The sequence below is a fragment of the Malus domestica genome, chromosome 16, assembly GCF_042453785.1.
Source record: "Malus domestica chromosome 16, GDT2T_hap1".
NCBI classification, from domain to species: domain Eukaryota; kingdom Viridiplantae; phylum Streptophyta; class Magnoliopsida; order Rosales; family Rosaceae; genus Malus; species Malus domestica.
This window is the reverse complement of record NC_091676.1, coordinates 3,576,149-3,597,974: the sequence shown is the minus strand read 5'-3', so window position 1 is coordinate 3,597,974 and position 21,826 is coordinate 3,576,149. Positions and strand designations below refer to the sequence as shown.

General features: G+C 40.8%; 3 protein-coding genes across 3 annotated transcripts; all 3 read left to right on the top strand.

Annotated features, from left to right (window-relative positions):
* The first annotated feature begins 958 nt into the window (after positions 1–958).
* Positions 959–4,102, top strand: LOC103416471 (5'-deoxynucleotidase hdd1). Its single transcript, XM_008354713.4, has 8 exons — positions 959–1,430; positions 1,922–2,046; positions 2,196–2,233; positions 2,839–2,949; positions 3,042–3,121; positions 3,373–3,409; positions 3,488–3,529; positions 3,625–4,102. The coding sequence occupies exons 1-8, from the start codon at positions 1,149–1,151 to the stop codon at positions 3,708–3,710; spliced, it is 801 nt and encodes a 266-aa protein (XP_008352935.3). The 5' UTR covers positions 959–1,148; the 3' UTR covers positions 3,711–4,102.
* A 10,802-nt stretch (positions 4,103–14,904) lies between these two features.
* On the top strand, positions 14,905–19,606 carry LOC103402747 (proline-rich receptor-like protein kinase PERK9). Its single transcript, XM_008341503.4, has 8 exons — positions 14,905–17,003; positions 17,234–17,644; positions 17,726–17,812; positions 17,960–18,030; positions 18,110–18,186; positions 18,331–18,478; positions 18,936–19,097; positions 19,183–19,606. Exons 1-8 carry the CDS (start codon positions 15,659–15,661, stop codon positions 19,351–19,353), a joined length of 2,472 nt encoding a protein of 823 aa, XP_008339725.3. The 5' UTR covers positions 14,905–15,658; the 3' UTR covers positions 19,354–19,606.
* A 720-nt stretch (positions 19,607–20,326) lies between these two features.
* Positions 20,327–21,094, top strand: LOC103402748 (uncharacterized). Its single transcript, XM_008341504.4, is given in 1 exon segment — positions 20,327–21,094. A coding segment is annotated over 1 exon segment (465 nt). The 5' UTR covers positions 20,327–20,473; the 3' UTR covers positions 20,939–21,094.
* The last annotated feature ends 732 nt before the right edge of the window (positions 21,095–21,826 follow it).

Genomic DNA, 21,826 nt, shown 5'->3' with positions numbered 1-21,826 from the left:
ATAAATTAGGGTACAGATAAAAGATTAAAAAAATATGAGTACAAATGAAGTTTAAAAAAATATAGGCGCTAAAAGAAATTAATACATGAGTACAAAATAAAACTAAAAAGAAAATACTACAAATTTAAAAAAATATTGCAAATTAAAAGTGGGTACAAACTAAAAATATAAACATATGATACAAAGTTTAGGCATAAAACATAAATATACCATATGTAATTTTTCTATCATTGATAAAATATACAATGTCACGTGACGGTATACACATGGGTACAAACACAAATAAAATTTTAAAAAATATGGGCACAAAAAGAAACTCATATATGGGTACAAATTAAAAATGAAAAAAAATTTGGTAGGTACAAACTAAAAAAAAATATATATGATAAAAAAATTAGCCATAAATATAAACATACTAATTGTAACATTTTTAACAGTAAAGAAATATATTTAAAAATAAAAATATTTTATTATTCTAATAATTAATGATGTTATTAATACCCAAGAACCTTGATCAAAAATAAAAAAATGAATAGGATTTTAATCAATGGAGTAGTAAAAAGAAGGATGTGAACCTAATTTCTTATATTTTTTTAAGTGTTATACTACTTATAAGATGACATATGATATATCATTCTTTGTTCAGACTTACTAAAAACAAACATATTTACTTATTTTTCATCTCATAATTTTTTGCAATGCAAATGTATTAGGTTATTACAAAAATTCAAATTATGAGATGAAAATTCAAATTAGGAACTCAATATTCCAACCTCAGATTTAACAGAAGAAGGTAAGAGGCATTTTGGGAATGAAAAAATCTTATTTTCTTCAAAGACCATGTAATATGCTGACAAGGAAATTGAAATGATGAGGATGAAGGTAAAACCAGCATAATAGAAAATAAATAAAATCTATAATTTATTGACACGTGCTAAATTTTAGGTGAATTATAAGGTTACTCAGCATAATTTACTAACAAATTAAGCCATACACAAGTTTTTTTCGAAAAAAAAAGAGAGATTCTAATTTTATCAAATAAAAATAATAAGTGTGAAAGAAAAAAAAAATTAATAAGAAGTATATATTTCGGGAAGCAAAAGAAATTCCTCGACAGAGCTGATCGTTGGTTTCAATCTCAGGGAATTATGGCGTTTAATTCCCCAACCCGCTGCGCGGCCCCACTGACCCGCTCTGTTCCACCTCGTTCGCCTCTCGCTTTCTTCAATCGGACCTTCTCCAGACCCCGATTTTCCACCGAAGTCCCGGCCGCCAGGCTCGTCTCCGTTCGTTGTCAGACGCCCAGTCCGGACGGCTTCGCGTCCAAGCGCTCAGTGAGTTTGGACGAATCTGAAGCTTCGATCGGGTCCTCGGGTTCTTCATCCGCGTCCTCCGCCATTGATTTTCTCACATTGTGTCACCGTCTCAAGGTACGCGCTAATTCTGCTTGTTTTCTATCTGTTTGGCTACCGAGAAAATGAAAAGTTGGAAAATTGTTTGTATCTGTGTTCTGCGGTTGTATAAAGATTGAAAATTTGTGTTGCAATTTGAGAGATTAGGTGGGTGGTAGGTAGTGGGAAAGTTAAAACTTTTAGGTACTTACGAATTTTCTCAGCTACCAAACAAAGATGGATGCTTGAATTGAACTGCATGTTTCACATTGTGAAAATCTTTATTGAGATGATTCGGAATACAATCCATATGCTAAGTAAGACAAATTGAAGAAATTGAATTGGGTTGTGAAAGATGCGACATACTGGGAAGGATTTAGTAACTTTAGTTTTAAAACTATGATATGATTTTCTAATGAAGATCAAAATGATTTCTGCAAACTGCGAAGTAATAGTAGCGGTGTAAATATAATGTCTTCACGGTATGAATTGCGAGAAGATTCACGATATCATCTCCCTCTCTCTTGTAGACCACAAAAAGGAAGGGTTGGATCAATCAGGGAATACAGGGTCCAGAGTCCATCGCAGATCATATGTACCGCATGGCTTTGATGTCTTTGATTGCTGGTGACGTTCCAGGCTTGAATAGAGAAAGGTTGGAGTTTGTGATGCTATATAATGGCCTGTGCTCTTTATCATTTTCTAATCGACCTTGCTTGATTATACTGGTAATCGATATACCACTTGGACTTTTTTGTGTGCAGTACCTTAATTTCTCTTTTTTGCCTTCCCTTATTTGAACAGGTGTATCAAGATAGCAATTGTGCATGACATCGCAGAAGGTATCTATTGTTCCCTTGTTCTTTCACGTTATTTCCCAAAATCGGAGTTTAGTGTGATTCTATCTAAGAATCAGCTTTAGTTGTAATAGACATTAAAGTTATATTCTTTTTACGTTTGTGGTAGCCATGCTACTTTATGATGATGCTAAGATTAGCTAGCTGAAAAATAGAAAAACTGTACTTTAGCATATAAGAAAGGTAATTGTGCATGCTTGGCTTGCTGGTTTGAAGTGAAGTTTCTGGAAAAAGTTCATGACCCTCGCTTCGTATGGTAATACTAATACAATTGGAGTGTTATTAGGGCACACTGGGTAGTTCATTTTTAGTTTTTACCGTAAAAACTAAATTTGTTAAATATGTCGTTAGTTTTTCCTATGTACAGAATAAGGTTTTCTTGTTGTGATTTTAGCAATCCTGCTTGTGTTATCATTTTAGAGTGTGTTGTTATGTTTGCCGCAGACTCATGGTCAGACGTGCATGTGTTGTGTACATCTGTCTTTCTACAGATACATATATGTACATACTCGCGCACTCGCACACACACGTACACATGCATATGTATAGCAATGTGTTTTGATGTTAGATTGCTTTTGGACTATTCTCAGCTATTGTTGGAGATATAACACCATCTGATGGTGTACCGAAAGCAGTAAAGAGCAAAATGGAGCAAGAAGCATTGGATGAAATGTGTTTAGTTCTCGGTGGAGGGATTAGGGGTGATCATTAATTCTTATCTTCATGGAACTATTTGATTATCTGAAAATATTCACTTCCGGAATTGCATTAACCGTAATGTTCTTATCTGCAGCTGAAGAGATCAAAGAACTTTGGTCGGAGTATGAAAATAATTCGTCCATAGAGGCTAATCTTGTGAAAGATTTTGACAAAGTACGCATATATTGACATTCGCATTTAATGTTATATGAACATGCTTCAATATATTAGGCATACAGATGAAATGTCTAATTTAGTTCTTTAGGTAGCAAAACAACTTGAAATTAGAAATTTACTCATTCCTACTTTTGTGTATGTGCTGCATGCTTATATGGGCAGATACGAGTTACAGATATAGACCTTTCTGACCTTCCACTATTTCTTAAGATTTCCCTCCGTTTAATATGTTATGTGATTCTGTCCAGGTTGAAATGATTCTGCAAGCATTGGAATACGAAATGGGTAAAGTGTTTCACTCTTTTGCTGTAACTTTGTTGGCTTTCTTGTCTTCCTCGTTTGATATTTTTATTCCTGTAACAGAACACGGAAAGGTGCTGGATGAGTTCTTCATTTCGACAGCAGGTAGATCGATTTATATTGATGCTAATTAGAGAAGGAAAATTTGTGTTTTCTGCTGTTTGTAACTATTATTTATTGTTTGACTTTTGTTTCCCCAGGCAAATTCCAAACTGAACTAGGAAAGAGTTGGGCAGCTGAGATCATTGCTAGAAGAGATTCACGGTTGCGCAATACTCGCGACTGATTTCTTCATGTAGTAACGTTCGATGCCAAGCCTCCTTTTAGAAGTTGGCCGTCACCCAGCTGCGCGTGTTCCTTGTTAACCATTTTCGTCTTCTCACATAAAAGGAAAACAACAATCTTCCATTGCAGAACCCAGAGCACCCAGTAAGATCTGCATTTGCTGCTGTGCAATCCGAGCGTACATCCATGGAGGCCCTGGTGGAAGAAAAGGTATTCTAATTTCAACTAGATGAAGCTGTTGCCTGAACACAACACTCGAAAGGGTTGTTTCCGTGAGCCTTCTACTTCAAGTTAGTTCAGTACTAACCGTTTTTCAATTTCCAATTAGTTAGTTTCTTTTCCATGTACTGAAAATACACCGATCAGAGAAACTTATCTAGGCATTTGATGTTACGTCTTGGTTGCGGTAACTCAATCTTGACATGGCGTGATTGGCTTGTGATACCGTAATATCTTACATGACACATGGCATCGTTTGAACAATGATATGCAAGAATATGAGGAGTCCAGATTCTCGCCTTATCCTCTTTGTGATGATCCGGAGATTCGTGAATCGTGTCCGTTCATCATACATCGTATGGTTATAAATTATTTTAAATGTTTTTATTTAAAAATAAACTCCGCCGTGTAAGTTTATCTTACATTGCCGGTCCCAAGCCCGGATAAAGGAGGAGGGGGAGGGCGTCAGGTAGTCGACAGCCGGCACTCCATGATCACGTCGAATCCTTATGAAAATGAATCCAGAACGAAATCGCGCTAAAGCTAGGGCGTCACCCGTAAGTGGCGCGCTGTGTGGCCCGAGCACAGTGATAAGTGAGCAAGGGTCGCTGTATCTCCATCGGCACCCGGATGCAGTGTTAAATGAGCAAGGGGGCTATAGAAACTTCTTTTCGAACGACTCCACTCAAAGTTGTTTGGGAGCATATGCTCCTATCAACTTTACACGGGACACACAAAAGAAGTACTTTGATCCTATTAGACGGGGAATGGTGAAGAAGCTAGGACAGAAGGGTAGAGTTCAAGAGAGCAAAATGCGTTTAGGAACGTGGAATATAGGAACCTTGACGGGAAAATCTATGGAAGTAGTAGAAGTTATGGTGAGGAGAAGGATAAATATTATGTGCCTACAAGAAACTAAGTGGGTTGGGCGTAAGGCAAAGGATCTAGAAAACTCAGGGTTTAAACTATGGTATTCGGGCACAAATAGAACGAGAAACGGTGTTGGCATCATTGTGGACAAGACCTTGACACAAGATGTTGTAGATGTCAAGAGGGTAGGAGATAGAATCATGGCAATTAAGATTGTAATAGGACAAGAACTTATCAATGTGATTAGTGCGTACGCACCTCAAGTAGGGTTGGATACGAGTTTGAAGGAGAAATTTTGGGAAGACCTTGGAAACTTGGTGCAAGGAATTGTTCAGACGGAGAAGTTATTTATAGGAGGAGATTTAAATGGACACGTGGGCAGGGAGACAGGCAACTATGGAGGTTTTCATGGTGGCCATGGTTTTGGGGAGAGAAACGAGGATGGGGAAGCTATCTTGGATTTTGCAATGGCATATGATCTCTTCTTAGCCAACACCTTCTTTAAGAAGCGGGAAGAACATGTGATCACCTACAAGAGTGGGTCGTCAAAAACACAAATAGATTTTCTTCTAATGAGGAAAAGGGATCGTATAACTTGTAAGGATTGCAAAGTTATACCAGGAGAGAGCGTGGCTAATCAACATCGCTTGTTGGTGATGGATGTACATATCAAAAGAGTGAGAAAAAAGAACAAGACTTGGAAGTGCCCAAGGACTAGATGGTGGAATCTAAAAGAAGAAAAACAAGTCATTTTCAAAAAGAAAATAACCACCCAGTGTGTGTGGGATAGAGAGGGGGAAGCTAACCAAATGTGGGATTCCATGGCTAGTTGTATCCGAAAAGTAGCAAAAGAGGTATTAGGAGAGTCCAAGGGCTTTGCCCCACACCAAAAGGAATCGTGGTGGTGGAATGAGGAGGTACAAACAAAGGTGAAGGCTAAGAAGGAATGTTGTAAAGCCTTATACAAGGATAGGACCGATGAAAATGGTGAAAGGTATAGAAAAGCGAAGCAAGAGGCGAAGAAAGCTGTGAGAGAAGCTAAGTTAGCGGCTTCTGACGATATGTATAAACGACTAGATACCAAAGAAGGAGAGTTGGATATCTATAAACTAGCTAGAGCAAGGGAAAAGAAGACAAGGGACCTAAACCAAGTGAGGTGCATCAAGGATGAGGATGGAAAGGTTCTTGCTACAGAGAACGCGGTTAAAGACAGATGGAAATGTTATTTTCATAATCTTTTCAATGAAGGACATGAAATGAGTGCTTCTTTAGGGGAGTTGAGTAACTCAGAAGAGTGTAGAAACTACTCTTTTTATCGTAGAATCCGGAAGGAAGAAGTGGTTGTAGCTTTGAAGAAGATGAAGCATAGAAAAGCAGTAGGCCCAGACGATATACCAATCGAAGTGTGGAAAGTTTTGGGAGAGACGGGTATAACATGGCTCACTGACCTTTTCAATAGGATTTTGAAAACGAAGAAGATGCCAAATGAGTGGCGAACGAGCACTTTGGTGCCTATCTACAAGAATAAGGGCGATGTACAAAATTGCATGAACTATAGGGGTATTAAGCTAATGAGTCATACAATGAAGCTCTGGGAGAGAGTCATTGAGCATAGATTGAGGCAAGAGACACGGGTTTCGGACAACCAATTCGGGTTCATGCCAGGGCGCTCAACCATGGAGGCAATCTATCTCTTACGAAGATTGATGGAAAGATATAGAGATGGGAAAAAGGATTTACACATGGTCTTTATAGATTTGGAAAAAGCGTATGATAGGGTCCCAAGAGACATTCTTTGGAGGATTTTAGAGAAGAAAGGAGTACGAGTAGCATATATTCAAGCTATACAGGATATGTATGAAGGAGCAAAGACTGCCGTAAGAACTCATGAAGGACAAACCGAAAGCTTTCCCATAACTGTAGGATTACATCAAGGCTCATCCTTAAGTCCTTACCTCTTTGCGTTGGTAATGGATGAGTTAACAGGACATATTCAAGATGATATTCCTTGGTGTATGCTTTTCGCAGACGATATAGTGTTGATAGATGAAACTCAAGAAGGGGTAAATGCAAAGCTTAACCTTTGGAGAGAAGTGTTGGAATCTAAAGGTCTTCGCCTAAGCCGATCAAAGACAGAATATATGGAGTGCAAGTTCAGTGCAAATGGAGGCCAAAACGAGTTAGGGGTGAGGATCGGAGATCAAGAAATACCAAAGAGCGACCGTTTTCGTTACCTAGGATCTATCTTGCAAAAGAACGGAGAATTAGATGGAGATCTCAACCATAGAATACAAGCTGGATGGATGAAGTGGAAGAGTGCATCCGGCGTGTTGTGTGGCCGCCGTATGCCACTGAAGCTCAAGGGAAAATTTTATAGGACGGCAATAAGGCCGGCGATGCTGTATGGCACAGAATGTTGGGCGGTGAAGCATCAACACGTACACAAAATGGGTGTAGCGGAGATGAGGATGCTTCGTTGGATGTGTGGGCACACGAGAAAGGATAAGATTAGGAATGAGGATATCCGGGGTAAAGTATGAGTAGCCGAAATTGAAGGAAAGATGAGAGAAAATCGGTTACGGTGGTTTAGACATGTGCAAAGAAGGCCTACTGACGCTCCGATTAGAAGATGCGACTATGAGACAGAGGTTTAGGGCCGAAGGGGTAGAGGAAGACCCAGGAAAACTTTGAGAGAGACCCTAAGAAAAGACTTAGAGTACTTGGATCTAACGGAGGACATGACACAGGACAGAACACAATGGCGTTCTAAGATTCATATAGCCGATCCCACTCAGTGACTTGGATTTTCCAAGTCTCCAACCGAGAAGTTGTCCTCGTTCGGGAAATTAAGGGAACACTACCTCAACCTACATGCTCCACTCACAAAGCTCCAACATACAAGCTTCAACAAAAGAAAATTCAAAGAACTTAGCGAAGAAGGCTTTGGTGATTTAACACAATACGTTGAAATGAAGGAAAGCTTATTTATTGATATCTTGATAAATTACAAATATGTACATATACTTGAGTCAAAATAAACAAACAAGAGGGAGCCTTCACAAAGGTTGCTTAGGAGAAGTCTCGGCAGTCGGTAGAGCCCCAGAAAGAGAAGGCACCGGAGGGGGATCATTCGGAGCCTCAGTACTGGACAGAACCCTAGAAGGAGGAGGCATCAGAGGTTGATCATTTGGAGCTTCATTACGCGGTACAGCCCCAGAAGACGAAGGCAATAAATGCCTTTGGAACAAACCCACAAATCTCTGATGATCAAGTAAAACCTGACCATCAGATTCCTTCATCTGGTCAAGCTTCCTCTTCATGTTTGTAGCATAGTCATGTGCGAGCCGGTGCAACTGTTTATTCTCATGCTTGAGCCCTCTAATCTCCTGTTTGAGACTCATCACTTCAGCCGCCAATGATTCAACTTGGCGGGTTCGAGCAAATAGGCGTTGTGCCATATTAGACACAGAACCTGCACACTGAACACTAAGAGCCAGAGAATCCTTAACAGCCAACTCATCAGACCGTTTGGAAAGTAGTCTGTTATCTTTGGGAGTGAGAAGGTTCCTGGCCACTATCGCAGCGGTCATATCATTCTTCATCACGGAATCCCCAACGGTAAGAGGACCAGTAGGGGAGACGAAGGATGGGCGCCATATGTTGTCTGGAGAAGGCGGGGCTGCCTCTTCAACAAGGTTCAAGTCAAAACGACGGTCGGAGGGGCCAGACATTTTCAAAGGTGTAGAAGAGAGAAGAGGTCGGACAAATCAAGTTCTTAGAAGTGCAAGAATGGAGCTTCTACAGGTGGATATTCAAGTGTGCTTTGGAACTTAATGTTAGCCTCTATAAAAATCTGCACTCGACGAAGCTTCAGAAATCGAAGAGGCGTTTGCTTTCTCAAAAGCTGGGCTGCTCAGAGACCACGAGGGTCGATCTCAGAAATCGAAGAGGCGTTTGCTTTCTCAAAAGCTGGGCTGCTCAAAGACCACGAAGGCCGATCTCAGAAATCGAAGAGGTTTGTTTTCTCAAAAGCTGGGCTGCTCAGAGACCACGAGGGCCGATCTCAGAAATCGAAGAGGTTTGCTTTCTCAAAAGCTGGGCTGCTCAGAGACCACGAGGGTCGATCTCAGAAATCGAAGAGGCACCTACTTTTCCAGCCTTGTCAGCACCTGTCACACGCACACTCAGCTTTGCGGAAATTATGGGCATTCTGTCGAAGATTTCTGGCGAAGTAGAAAGCACATGAATCGTACTGTTCAATCACCCATTTCCCACACGCAACAGTAGCTCATGGGTACCACATATAACTTTGCCAAAGTTCTCTGACAAAGTTGAGACTACTTTTCCAGCCTTGTCAGCACCTGTCACACGCACACTCAGCTTTGCGGAAATTATGGGCATTCTGTCGAAGATTTCTGGCGAAGTAGAAAGCACATGAATCGTACTGTTCAATCACCCACTTCCCACACGCAACAGTAGCTCATGGGTACCACATATAACTTTGCCAAAGTTCTCTGACAAAGTCGAGACACGTGAAGCTTGCAACTCTCACTACATCGCTCTGACCAAGAAGGGTAAAAGAATAGCAAAGAAACAACACTAACAAAGTTTAGACACATAAATTTTGACGGCCTAGCTACCATATTATTACCCACAAGGGTAAAGGAACAGTACCACTGCTGGATAATTGGAAAGTCCCGGTGTGTCAACCTCTGTGCTTCATGGCAAGGTAGACTAGCAAACATGCCCAACCTTTACTCACATTCGAGAAAACACTCCCAACAAGATTGCTTGCCCCAAAATCGAAGAGGCATCGCCCTCCGAATCTCGAGAGCCAGACTCCCAACATGATTACTTTCTCAAAAATCGAATAGAGGGTAAAGGAACAGTACCACTGCTGGATAATTTGAAAGTCCCTGTGTGTCATCCTCTGTGCTTCGTGGCAAGGTAGACTAGCAAACATGCCCAACCTTTACTCACATTCGAGAAAACACCCCCAACAAGATTGCTTGCTCCAAAATCGAAGAGGCACCGCCCTCCGAATCTCGAGAGCCAGACTCCTAACATGATTACTTTCTCAAAAATCGAAGAGAGGGTAAAGGAACAGTACCACTGCTGGATAATTGGAAAGTCCCTGTGTGTCAACCTCTGTGCTTCGTGGCAAGGTAGACTAGCAAACATGCCCAACCTTTACTCATATTCGAGAAAACACTCCCAACTCCCAACATGATTACTTTCTCAAAAATCGAAGACACCGCTCTCCGAATCTCGAGAGCCAGACCCCCAGCATGATTGCTTTCTCAAAAATCGAAGACACCGCTCTCCGAATCTCGAGAGCCAGACCCCCAGCATGATTGCTTTCTCAAAAATCGAAGAGGCATCGTTCTCCGAATCTCGAGAGCCAGATCCCCGACAGGATTGCTTGTTCGAAAACCGAAGAGGCATCACTTTCCCAACTTCAAGAGCCGGATCTCCTTGGATAAAGCTTGTCTGTAATCTTCACACGCAACATCAGCTTCCCAGATACCACAGACCACTTTTTCAAAGTGCTCTGACAGAGTTAAAACTTGTGAAGCTGGCAGCTCCCACTACCGTGCTATGACCAAGCAGGGTAAAGGAATTGCATTATTACTTGATGTTAGGGAGACTCCTATATATGGCGACCTCCATCCCCAACGGACAGGCAGACCTGCAAAAATGCTCAACCCTTCCTCTTATCTGAGAGGGCATTCCCAACGAAGCCTTTCAAAATATTCAGCTTTCTTTCCCCCCGATAATACCTCTGTAAACAAGCTATACTAGAGCAAGAATATCTCATATCATCAGGGTTAAAAGCAAGAGTATCCCATATCATGCTTTTTCCCTGTCTTTTCCTTTGGTCTTGTTCTTACCTGCAAGACAAGGAGAAAGAGAGCAATCAGTCAGCACTTGGAATCAAGCTTCCAGCCAGGAACTGACTGCCTGGAACCCCTTACCCTGGCATTGCTCTCGAGTACTCATCTTCAACATCTTATGCTTCCAAGGAAGATACCGCATCTGCCTGAGGATAGGGCAAGTGAGAAGGATACAAGGAAGCATGTGGAGACAAGCGTAACAGCACACGTGCCGATATATCCACTACTCTGTCAAAAGCAAAAGTATCCCATATCAGCAGGGTCGAACGTACTCTAGATTTGATGGACTTGTTTTGACCCTCAAATTCTTCAGTCGGCCTTATACTTTGGAGGAAACCAGAAAACCCTCTAGCCCAGTTCAAGAATAAGCCTGTGGAAAGTTACTTCTTCAAAAGCAAAAGTATCCCATATCATCTCTTCTCATTTTTCTTCTCTTTATCCTTCATGCTGCCTGCAAGATAGGGAGAATGTGAACAATCAGCCGGAGCTCTGATTGCTTACCTTGTCTGTTACCTCTTTCAGCAGATCCCCTAGCTCGGCGACTTGGGGGACTCCTACTACATGGTTTGTATCGCGCTTGACCAAGCCTGAAACTACAAGTAAGCTTCAAGTGACATTGATACATTACCTTGTGCATCTCCACCAGTTACAGATACCACCCCTGGATGGAGGAAGAGTACTTCCAGAGAAGATTTCACATCTACCTATGAGACAGATAAGGAAAGTCAAGCCGATACCACACTCCGGGACTTAGAAGTTTCGTGGTTACGAGATCATTCTCCCACAATATTTCCTAATGTCATTTGTACTAAATCATTCACTTGTACTCCCTAAAGGAGAGCTTGAACCTATGTACTTGTGTAAACCCTTCACAATTAATGAGAACTCCTCTATTCCGTGGACGTAGCCAATCTGGGTGAATCACGTACATCTTGCGTTTGCTTTCCTATCTCTATCCATTTATATACTTATCCACACTAATGACCGGAGCAATCTAGCGAAGATCACAAAAAGTGACCGTTTTCGCTACCTAGGATCTATCTTGCAAGAGAACGGAGAATTAGATGGAGATCTCAACCATAGAATACAAGCTGGATGGATGAAGTGTAAGAGTGTATCCGGCGTGTTGTGTGATCGTCGTAGGCCACTGAAGCTCAAGGGAAAATTTTATAGGACGGCAATAAGGCCAACGATGTTGTATGGCACAGAATGTTGGGCGGTGAAGCATCAACATGTACACAAAATGGGTGTAGCGGAGATGAGGATGCTTCGTGGGATGTATGGGCACACGAGAAAGGATAAGATTGGGAATGAGGATATCCAAGGTAAAGTAGGAATAGCCAAAATTGAAGGAAATATGAGAGAAAATCGGTTCCGGTGGTTTGGACATGTGCAAAGAAGGCCTACTGACGCTCCGGTTCGAAAATGTGACTACGGGACAGAAGTTCAGGGCCGAAGGGGTAGAGGAAGACCTAGGAAAACTTTGGAAGAGACCCTAAGAAAAGACTTGATTACTTGGATCTAACGGAGGACATGACACAAAACCGAGCGCAATGGCGTTCTAGGATTCATATAGCCGACCCCACTTAGTAGGAAAAGGCTTTGTTATTGTTGTTGTTGTTGTTGTTTTTATTTAAAAATAAACATAAACAATACTTGATAAAAATTGATAACACGATAGATGATAAACGGACATAATTTACGGATCTTCAAAATCCTCATCAAAAAGATCCGAAGAGGATCCTGTTGGGAATACGAGGTCAATGTGCAGGGATTAGGGTTTGGGAACCTCCACGTTACGTTGTGGTTGCAACTTGCATGTGTGTTTTCACTAGATTTGGGCTTTTCTTTATCATGACGTCATCATTTGGGCAGGAGAGAATTAATAGTGTGCGCACGTGTGCCTTGTATCTCGGATTTACTTTTGCTTTTTATCCGCAAGGCCACGTCGACACTTTCTCGATGCTTGAAAAAAGTTTTCCCTTCGCCAAAAAAATGGAACCCACTTACCGACATAGAAATCCTTTTAGGTTAATTAATCTCATGCAAATATTTTAACTGTAAAATTTCAATTTAAAGAAATAAAGGAGCCGTTAATTTTAAATTATGACAAGGGAATTCAAACTTAGTACATAAAAGAAGAGATCTTACTTTTCTCGATGTTTACATATAACTTATAAGTAGTCGTTCATTTCCAACGAGAAAGCAAACAAAAAGTTGAATAATTTATGATCGTTGGATCAGAGAGGATCCTATTCCCATATCCATATGATATGATGGTGGAGGAGCTTCACGGGGCAGCAGCCTCACGGGGCAGCAGCAACAGGTACGTGGAGGAGCTTCACGGGGCCGCAGCGCAGAAAAAGCATCCAAAGATGGGGGGAATAATTCGAGCACATGACCCCACCACCACCACCTCCACTTTGAAATATTTGTCCAATTTCTGCAGACATCTTATGTTAAGGGCTGGTTTGGCATTGCTGAGCTTTGAAAAAAAGCTGCTGTGAGAATAAGCGGCTGTGCTGTGAGAATAAGCGGCTGTGAAATAAATCAGCAGAGTGTTTGGTAAACTTTTTTGTAAAAAAGCTTTTGGAAAAAAAAGTAGTCTGATAGTGGGTCCTTTCATTAAAGGAGCACTGTAGCTCCATGTGCTTTGAAAAAAAGCCAGTTTTCCGTAGCTCCATGTGCTTTGAAAAAAAGCCAGTTTTCCAAAGCTACAAATAGCAGCTTCAGCTTTTTCCTTTGATTTCAGCTTATTCTCACAGCAGCTTCCAAAATAAGCCCTTTTTTTTCAGTTTACCAAACACCTAAAACCCTCACAGCTTTTTTTCATAGGTGCTTTTTTTTTAAGCACCTCACTCCCAAACTAGGTCTAAGAGAGACGGAACGGAGACCCACTCCTCTTACCTTCACTGTCTGCATTGCATGCTGATGCTCCTCCTAATAAATTATAGAATCCCAACACAAAACAAAATTAGTTATCTTAATCCATGGCGGGCCGGCCCCACCAGATTACAGCCGCTATTTCAATAATCATAATACTATGTGCTAAACAATGCGACATATATTTGATAGGGGACCCGATGGCTAATGAATTCTCAATAAAACAAAATAAAAGATTAAAAGATTATACTCTAAGATTGTCCTTGTTCCTATCGGGGATATACATATACATATACATATACATATGTATATATGTGTATATTATTATATTATATATACAGGGGGAATCTGTAACATCATTTTTTCTTCACACAATTTTTTTACGTGTTTTTTAAGGTTTACTTTGTTATGTATTTTAAGGATTTGAATCGTTCATATTTTGGAACATCATTCATTGATCATTCTTGCAAATTAGACAAATTCAAAACTATAAAGACATTTATTTGTAGTGAATGAAATGGACGAATACAGCTCTACAAAGAAACCCTAAACCCTTGATTCAACACTCATATGATTTTAGATTTGGGTGGTTTTTGGTAGACGTATTTTGATGATTTTTTAGGGAATACTTAAAAGATAGACAGTTCAGATCTTAAACCAAATTGTGTAAGCGATTTGATTATTAATTAAATATTGATTAACGTGCTTATTTTCTATAAGTGACACGTTATTTGATTTGTAAATTTAATTTAAAATTTTGTTCTCATATCCTATTTAAAAGGAGAGATAATAGACTGACTAAGCTGGATTTGTTGGCATTAACGAATGGAGTCAAAAGACGTGGCTCCACAAGTAAACTCCAAAACACTACAGCCGTATTAATTAAGCACAGTGATTATTCTATTTATTTATATAGTATTAAATTGTGTTTAAGACAAATTCAACATCTTAGGAAGGTGAGTATTTTACTAATCTAATCATCTTAATAGTGGAATAATTCTACTTTATATGACAGCTTACGTAATCACACCCCACAAAAACCAATCTCTCTCATCCCCTTTCAGACTTCGAAGATTTGGGCAGGGAATTTTACCCCACTAATATTAAGATATTTCTCTCCATGTAAAAATCACAAGAGGAATGTCATATTATTATTTATTCCTTCTAAAATATTATTTTACAAATACTATTTTAAAATATATTATTTATCTATATTCAACAAAAAATAGTATTGTTTTTTTATCGAATATATAGGATATTTGAAAGCAAACAAGTGGAAAAACTCCAAACACTAAATATTTAAGGGGCAATGACCAAATAGCACAATGCGTTAACGTTGCGTCGAACTAAATGGACGTTAAGAAAAAATCCAAACACGTTAATCTGTCAATATTTATTATTTTTATTCAACCAAAACAAAATAAGATTTTGGAAAATGGCGTCAAACTATAATAATTATTCTTTGCGAGTCGATTTCACTGAGTACATTTTGGGGACCCCACAATCCGTGTCCCGGACTCTCCTCCCTGTGTGGTGAGCTTCCAGTGCCCGAGAGACGAGGAAGTTTCAACAGATCAAAGTTTACGATTTTTGTTTGTCCGCCTTTGGTGAAGTTAAAGGTAAGTCCTTCCGGATTTCACCATCTGGGGTTTGAATTTTAGTACCAGCTTTTGATAATATTGCTGCTTCTGCTGCATTTGGTCACTAAAAGTTTGGATTTTCGAGTGTTCACATTAGAGAAAGATTGCTAATTTGATTTCTGTAGAGAGAGAAATATATCTCACTTTTGAAGTTAGTGATCTGGAAAACCTGGTTTCTGAGTTGGGTTTCTGGGATTTTGATCACAGAAGAGTTGTTTGGTTGGTGGAGTTCGGTGGTGGGGAACTTGGGGAGTTCCATTTTTTTTTTAAGTTTTTGGAGATGTTGGTTTGACAAAGACTTGAAATTTGTGACTTGGGGTTTCCTCAAAATCTTGGCTTTTGTATGAAAGCTCTGAATTTTGTGAAAAGTTCGAAGATTTCATGATTGAAGGTTATGGTCGGTGAGTTGTATGGTATCCATCACTTGATTTTGGTGTAATAAGATGGCAACCACGTCGCCATCTCCAAATTCGCCTCCATCCGCCGTGCCGCCAGCTTCTGATACTACTTTAACACCTCCGCCACAACCACCGTTAACCACCACACCGACACCGTCTTCTCAGCGGACTTTGGTTCCACCAGAGTCCTCTAACGCCACAGCTCAATCTCCAGAACCTGTTGTTCCATCAGCTCCTCCTCCAACTACATCATCACCACCTCCTACACAAACACCTCCTCCAGCTCCACAATCTGCTTCACCGCCAACCTCGCCGCCACTGCCTCCCTCCAATGTACCTCCACCAGCTTCTGATTCTTCACCCCCACCATCATCCGGTACACCTCCAACAACTTCTGGTTCTCCACCCCCTCCATCATCAACTCCATCCCCTCCATCCCCTCCATCATCGACTCCACCGAAAAGTTCGCCTTCTCCACCACCACCGACATCTGATCCACCTGCAAGTTCACCTCCACCGCCGCAATCTCCCCCACCAATGAGTTCACCTCCCCCACCATCGTCAAAACCACCTGAGAGTCCACCTCCACCTTCTTCAAAGTCGCCTGAAACTTCACCACCGCCACCTGAGAAGTCTCCTCCGCCTCCATCATCAAATCCCCCTGAGACTTCACCACCACCGCCACCATCATCAAAGCCACCTGAGAAGTCTCCTCCACCTCCATCAACAAATCCCCCTGAGACTTCACCACCACCGTCACCATCATCAAAGCCACCTGAGCAGTCACCTCCGCCTCCATCATCAAGTCCCCCCAAAACTTCACCACCACCGCCGCCATCATCAAAGCCACCTGAGCAGTCACCTCCGCCTCCATCATCAAGTCCCCCCAAAACTTCACCACTGCCGCCACCATCAGACCCACCAGGGAATTCACCCCCACCTCCAGCATCTGTGCCACCCAAAAGTTCACCTTCACCACCAGCATCAACCCCCCCTGAAAGTTCACCTCCTCCACCAGCATCAGTACCTCCCAGAAAAGCACCCCCACCTCCTAGCCGTACTCCTCTCACCCCACCTGGTTCTCAACCAACCACTTCACCTCCACCACCCATTATAGGACTGGCACCACCTCCCCCCTTACAGGCTTCTCCGCCTGCACCTTCTCAAATTCCAAGTTCACCAACAAACACTTCCAGTCCAAAGGCACCACAAAGTTCAATTTCCAATGGCATTGGTACCGGAGGCGTAGTGGCAATCGTTGTACTGGTAGGGGCAGTAGTGCTTAGCCTCATTGGATTGGTTGTATGGTGCATGAGGAGGCAAAGGAAAAAAGTATCCGGGTTTGAAGGTTATGCTAAGCAATCCTCTCTGGGTTCATCCCCAACATCAGGTAACTTCTATCGTATATAACACAGTTGATTTCTTGTTATGTTATTCACTTTGTATGAATGTGGGATTTTCCGTTTATTGTTTCTAAATTACAATGAATTCAACGTACTTTTTTGGAATTTATAGGGTATGGGATAAATTAATCAGCTCATATAAACCGCTGTATTCTGTCTGTCCACAAATTTGAGGCCATTTAAATGAATTAAGAAGGTTTCTGTTACTTGTTTCCAGATTCATCCTTCTTGAAGGTTCATTCTTCAGCTCCCCTTGTTGGAAGCCGTTCTAGCAGTGAGATCTTAAGTCCTCCACCAGAACAAGCAGGAGTTGGCAATTCAAGGCCATGGTTTACTTTTGAAGAACTGGCTAAGGCCACAAATGGCTTTTCATCTCAAAATCTTTTGGGAGAAGGTGGATTTGGTTGTGTTTATAAAGGATGCCTACCAGATGGGAGAGATGTGGCAGTAAAACAACTAAAAATTGGAGGGAGTCAGGGCGAGCGAGAATTCAAGGCCGAAGTTGAGACTATTAGTCGCATACATCACCGCCATTTGGTTTCTATGGTGGGATACTGCATCTCTGATAACCGAAGGCTGCTTGTCTATGAATATGTCGCTAACAATACCCTTTATTTTCACCTTCATGGTAAATCCATAACAGAGCTTTGAAGAAACAGTTAGTGATAATGGTTCAGTAATCTCATGTTTTGCACCTTGTAATTTTCAGGAGAAGGTAGACCAGTTCTGGAGTGGGCAACACGTGTTAAGGTTGCTGCTGGTGCAGCTCGTGGGATCGCTTATCTTCATGAAGACTGTAATTTTCTACCTTTGGTTTCTGGATTCTAATAGCTGAATCCTGAATGTTTCGGTTATTATATCCTCATACAATAGTTTTTTGGGTCACATAATTTAACTGGAAATGTTTTGTTGACTAAGTTTGATTTCATTTGTCTAATGTCAGGTCATCCTCGAATTATTCACAGGGACATAAAGTCATCAAACATTCTTTTGGATAACAACTTTGAAGCTCGGGTACAACATAATTTCACTCAGAGCACGTTTCAGTACTTCTATATTTTGGTTAAAATGTGGCTCATGGTTTCCTTTACAGGTTTCGGATTTTGGACTTGCCAAATTAGCTCTTGATTCAAATACGCATATAAGCACACGTGTGATGGGAACGTTTGGGTACGTCAGCAATCTAGTGTTGGCTCGTATGCTTTCTGCTTGTATCAAACCTATTCTTGAGGATTCTTCTAGATTTTAGTTTATATCGTCATCACAAACATACCTTTCAAGCCTGATAATGTATTGATTCCGGTTGATTTTCAGATACGTGGCTCCTGAATATGCATCAAGTGGGAAATTGACTGACAAGTCTGATGTTTACTCTTATGGAGTTGTGCTTCTGGAGTTGATCACTGGAAGGAAGCCTGTAGATCCATCCCAACCCTTGGGAGATGAGAGTTTAGTAGAATGGGTAAACTTAACATCCTCTTGTCATACTGGACATATCATGCTGCAGTGTTTATATTGCTTTGCTTCAACCGATAATAAGATTTTGATTTTTCCGGTCGAATATTTTGAAGTCTCAATTTTGAGAATTAGATCTTCTGACCCTATGGTTTTTAAGCAAGGAATGAAATAAAACTTCAGAATCGTCCTAAAGAAGGAAATATTTATGCATGAAATGATTACTACTCTCTGATTATGCTGTCAATAATTGTGTGGATTCGGGGGGTACAATTTAGTTAGTCTCGCCTTCGTTGTGAATTCATTTCAATTTTTTCAGAAGTGCATGGATAAATGCATGAGTAAGATGTGAGACTAGAGACGCATCATAGTTATAGAATGAAATAAAACCGTACAGTTAACCAACTGAATGTTATAAGGTCAAACCCAAGCTTTCCTGACAAGAGACGCATTTTACTTTCCAGGCTCGGCCGTTGTTGAGTTATGCTCTTGATAATGAGGATTTTGACGGCGTGGCAGATCCAAGGCTCGAAAAGAATTATGTGGATACTGAAATGTTCAGAATGATCGAGATTGCTGCTGCTTGTGTGCGACATTCATCTGCTAAGAGACCACGAATGGGACAGGTAATAAGAAGCTGAAATTTCCTTACAATGTGAATTCATTCATTACACCAGCGTAAACTAACATCATCGTTCTCACTCTCCTCAGGTTGTTAGAGCTTTTGATAGTTTCGCTGCTTCTGATATAAACAACGGAATGAGAGTGGGGGAAAGTGAGGCATTTGACTCGGCACAACAGTCAGCTGAAATTAGGTTGTTCCGAAGAATGGCATTCGGTAGTCAAAATTACAGTACAGATTTTTTTAGCGGAGAGGTATAGTACATATTCGGAGAGCTAAACACTGAACTGAAAAGGGTTTTTGCCAAATTGAGCTAGATTTGAATTCGCTCAGCTGGAACCCCGATCTTCCAGCAACCGGAACTGACTGCATCGGATGTGGAGACTGCATTCATTCCATCCTTCCTGTAAAGATCCAGCCCCTGTAATTATTTAGCCTTTGTAAGATGATCTTGTTGCACCCACCAATATTTTTGGTGGTGTTATAGAGGTAACAATTCATTTTTGTTGACCATGGATCCTATTCTTCTCTCTTTTGCTGTGTCACAACTCCATGTATTGTGATTTATACGCGACAATCTCAGATCGAAAATACGTACTCATCTTTCAGTTGCAAATAGGATGTGTCACAATTTCATGGAAGTACCTACAGGAGTCTGAATGTTGTTCTAAACTTTGCCAGCTCGTAAAATCAGCCTGCAGGCTGCCCTATCACCCTCAGAAACGCGGAAATCTTAAGTATACCCGGGGATATATTCTTACGAGTGTCTCAAACGTCGCGTGCTAAAATATTTGGGGTACAATGTGAACTGGGTTTGCAAATATGAAGGGGGAGGGTTTGTTTGAAGGACAGTTCTGTGACACCTTGTATGGAAATGCTTAAAACCATCAAAGAAATCTTCCACCAAGGAGAAGTAGAAGCCAAGTTATATCCTCCTTCCAACTTTTCGACCTTCCCATTCGCTACCCGTGGGCCCTTCTTCCCCTAATTCTTTCCCAAAGTCTCGATGGTCCGCTCTTGGTCTTTCAAGGCGGTTTCGTTTGCTTTCTTTGACTGGATGAATGAAATCGAGGTATTCCGCTTTTATGCTTCCTTTTCACATCCTAATATTTTAATATATCACGTTCGAGTCTGCTTGTCATAGTTTAAATTAAATTAGAACTTCGCTTTAGAAAGAAAAAAAAAATATTAAATTGGATACAATGATTGAAGTCATGACTCATACAATGCCACATCAATGATTGAAGTCGCCCTTCCTATTACCTAGCTCCCACAAAGGCAAGGAACTTCTTCCTTAACCCCACCACCACCGGGGCATGAAGACTTCTTTAAACTGTTTTCTCCACCACCACCTCTCCTTTCCTCCCGATTTTCGCAGCCATGGAAGACTGCAACATGACCGCCGCAGACTGCGTCGTGATTTCGTGCTGCAGCCAGTGCTTGATCCTCCAAATCACCATCTTCATCTTGTACAAGCTCCCGTGCAAGTTGATCCGAAAGACGAGAGAGTACACCGTGAAGAAGCTCCAACAGAGAAGGAGAAAGGAGATGATAGTGCTGGATACATGTAAAGATGTCGACTTTGTGAGTATGGCTGGATAGTCTATGAGATCTTCCATGGATGCAGGACATAGTTGCAGGCGTTGCATGGAGGAGGTGGAGGAGGTGCTGCAGGAGTTGTCTCAGAGAGGAGAGTTTGGATTTGGAAGCTTTTGGCGTAGGGGAAAATTGGGTCGCTCCCCAACTCAAAATTCATCAATTTGTGATCAGTTTGATACTAGTTTTTTGCAATATCACTTGATTGAAATGGTGGCTCTCTCAGCCATTGATCATAAAGCTGGGTAGCTATTCAATCGCCAAAAAACTTACCATACAACGTGTTTTCGTACATGTCTTATTTTTTTACATCTCGCGTCACGTGCCATCTCTCGTCACATGATTAATCGCGTGAGAACAAATGCAGACTGACGAGTAGTTTCATTGTCAGTTCCAGCACGAAAATTAATCCCATATGCATATATATGATATCTCTTGATCCAAATCGAAGGCTTAGGTATCCTTATCTTACTTCTCGAATGTAATGACATCATCCTTATAAATTTCAAATAAATCTTTTGTTTTTTTTCACTTTGAAATATTGTCACACGTCTACATAACACTACCGAACTATGTCAACTTTGTAAATATGTTCATGATACTTACAAACTGAAAATTCCACATCACATAAATTCTTCAAATTGAATCTCGAAGATTCCTCACCCAATTATGTTAATTCTCAAAGATTTTTCAGTGTGCCGGAAACACGACCCAGCACACCAAGCATTATAATTTAAGTAGTTTGCTATTTAAAAAAAAAAACTTTTTGTATTATGACACTTAATATACCGGACTGTGTTCCCGATACATTAAAGAATTCCTTGTTAACTCGAAATAATTTAACACTTGTCAGGCCGGGGCATGTTCTTGATGGGGCATAATAAAAGTTATCCAAGTTAACTTTTGGGCTAAACACCTCTGCATGAGTTTTATTTTTATTTTCGTGAAAATTGACATCAAACTCGAGTGCATCAGAATAAATACGTTATTTTGGTGAACCTACCTCACCCACACACACCAATACGTAGAATTTAGTTCGAAACCTACAAATCAACACTCTATTGCCAAAATAGAAAAACACGTTTAAGTCCTAAATATGGTTAATCAACAAACAACCCCTACTAAGTAGCATCCCCC

What these genes read in the sequence shown, in the direction of transcription:
- LOC103416471 (XM_008354713.4), top strand. Translation starts at nt 1,149, where the DNA reads ATGGCGTTTAATTCCCCAACCCGCTGCGCGGCCCCACTGACCCGCTCT. An exon ending in CCAGGCTTGAATAGAGAAAG is followed by an intron (nt 2,047 to 2,195) that starts GTTGGAGTTTGT and finishes TTATTTGAACAG; the next exon opens with GTGTATCAAGATAGCAATTG. An exon ending in TTGTGAAAGATTTTGACAAA is followed by an intron (nt 3,122 to 3,372) that starts GTACGCATATAT and finishes GATTCTGTCCAG; the next exon opens with GTTGAAATGATTCTGCAAGC.
- LOC103402747 (XM_008341503.4), top strand. Translation starts at nt 15,659, where the DNA reads ATGGCAACCACGTCGCCATCTCCAAATTCGCCTCCATCCGCCGTGCCG. An exon ending in ATAACAACTTTGAAGCTCGG is followed by an intron (nt 18,031 to 18,109) that starts GTACAACATAAT and finishes TTTCCTTTACAG; the next exon opens with GTTTCGGATTTTGGACTTGC. An exon ending in ATGAGAGTTTAGTAGAATGG is followed by an intron (nt 18,479 to 18,935) that starts GTAAACTTAACA and finishes TTTACTTTCCAG; the next exon opens with GCTCGGCCGTTGTTGAGTTA.